At 40.1% G+C, this 1,935-nt stretch overlaps 1 protein-coding gene across 1 annotated transcript in view; it reads left to right on the top strand.

The window, feature by feature from the left end:
* TMCO6 (transmembrane and coiled-coil domains 6) overlaps positions 1-1,935 on the top strand; it is a 32,337-nt gene that overhangs the window by 19,279 nt on the left and 11,123 nt on the right. The window contains exons 6-7 of the mRNA XM_018561898.1: positions 536-640; positions 734-819. Of these exons, the coding sequence (XP_018417400.1) occupies positions 536-640; positions 734-819 (191 nt within the window). The remainder of the gene's footprint in view (positions 1-535; positions 641-733; positions 820-1,935) is intronic.

Below are 1,935 nucleotides of genomic sequence, written 5' to 3'. Positions count from 1 at the left end.
AGGCGGTGCGGGGGGGGGGGGGGGGTTTGGTTTGGTGTCCCAGGGGGCTAAATCAGCAGGACTTGGACCCATAATGTGTGCAGTGTATGCCCAGCTTTGGTAAAATTCGATTCTCTTATAGTAGTGGGGTCAAATCAACCATCATTATTGACCATAGTGCCGAAAAAAAAATCAAAAGATCAGGATAGAACATTTTTCTCGAATGAACGAAATTCTAACAGTGAATGTGGTTTTCGTTCCGGAAACTCCAATCAATCCCAAAATGAATGTTAGAATCCAACAAAGTTTTGAGGACATTTGTCCAGTTTGTGATGTCATTATCAAATGTTCTGGCAAGATTTTTAGTATGAATGTTCATGTGAAAATCTAGCAGTGTTTGGCCAGAATGATTGCAGTGCAGAGGGGTTGTAATCAGAACTGGAGGCTGCCAGCTACCCATCCACACTATAATTTTGATTTGTTAAACAGCGGGCTTTAATAGTCTGTGTTGGATGAAGTTGATAGATTTATCTGTATTTATTATCTGTCTTTCTAGGAGCTGTGTTTATATACCTTGGGTAACCTTATTGTGGAAAGTGAGGCAGTGAGGCAACAGCTGCTCGTACAAGGAATGATTCCTGCCTTTGCGGTGTGCCTACAGGTGAGGTTTACTATATAGATTATATCACTTCAAAGTGTGTAATACATAGAACTGAGTAATGTAACCGACTGTATCATCTCGTTTCTATTCCAGTCTCCTCATGTGATGGTATTAGAAGCCACTGGATATGCACTTTCTCAGTTATTGCAAGCAAAAGAAGCTCCTCAAAATATAATTCCGTAAGTCGCCATGCTTCACACATACCCATATATACAGGAATATACTGAACTGGAGTATTGTCAAACATTCGCAGGCTGGGTATTAGCCAGATGATGGAAATGCAGGAACAAAAGAAACAAAACACAGAGTGGGCCTTGATGAATTAATCCATTTTTATTAGGTCCCATTCACACCTTGGCATCTTAGTGGATTCCATTTATGCACCCAAATGTCTAAAAAACCAGACATGCGCCATTTTTAACGCTACATGCATGATGATTGCCTTACTGTGTTGGGTTGCTATTAAAATTAATGTAACGTGTGTTAACGTGTATGTGTTACCACAACACAACAGTGTGAACAGGCTTAGTCCTCTCTCTCTCTCTATCTATCTATCTATCTATCTATCTATCTATCTCTCTATCTTGTGGTTACTTTAACACACGTTATGTGGTGCTGGTTATCTTGAGCAGCACCCCAGCGAACAAAGGCATTGCAGCTCTAAAGCATATGCACCGTATATGCGCGGTTTCAGAAAAAAATACTACATGTCCTTTTTTGTGTCCGTTTTCATGCATTGGCAGTCCACTCAAAATGATTGGGCCACATTAAAACACCACACATTAAAGTGTGACACAATGCACTTGCATTGACACAACTCACCCAGCAAAGTGTCAATGGGCCCAAATTAAAACTCCATTGTGAGTAAAACATGTCCATCCTGCGCTGCTTCTAGGTGCAGGGGGCGGCTAATCCAGTGTTGCAGATGCGACCGAAACTGACAATCCCTACTGTCCCTACTTAAAGGAGGTTATATTTATGCCAAAGATGGGTTTTCATTTCAGCATATTGATTTGCCCTAATATTTTTTGCATACCATATATTAGTGAGTGCCTGTGAGTCAGCAACTCCAGCATAGCCGGTTTTAGACAAATTAAGGGGCCTCTTAAATTCAAATTTGGTATAGTCAAAAGAAGAGAAGTTACTGTGCAATGTCCATATACACAGAAAATGAACAAATCGTGAGAATTACTCCCAGCATGTATAGCAAGAGACATGTACTGAGTGGTGACTTATTATATTACACACAAAAAAATAGTGATGCCACTCCATCATATACAAAAAAAATACAATTA

The sequence above is a fragment of the Nanorana parkeri genome, unplaced genomic scaffold, assembly GCF_000935625.1.
Source record: "Nanorana parkeri isolate BGI_ZX_2015 unplaced genomic scaffold, ASM93562v1 scaffold550, whole genome shotgun sequence".
NCBI classification, from domain to species: domain Eukaryota; kingdom Metazoa; phylum Chordata; class Amphibia; order Anura; family Dicroglossidae; genus Nanorana; species Nanorana parkeri.
This window is presented reverse-complemented; position numbering and strand designations above follow the sequence as displayed.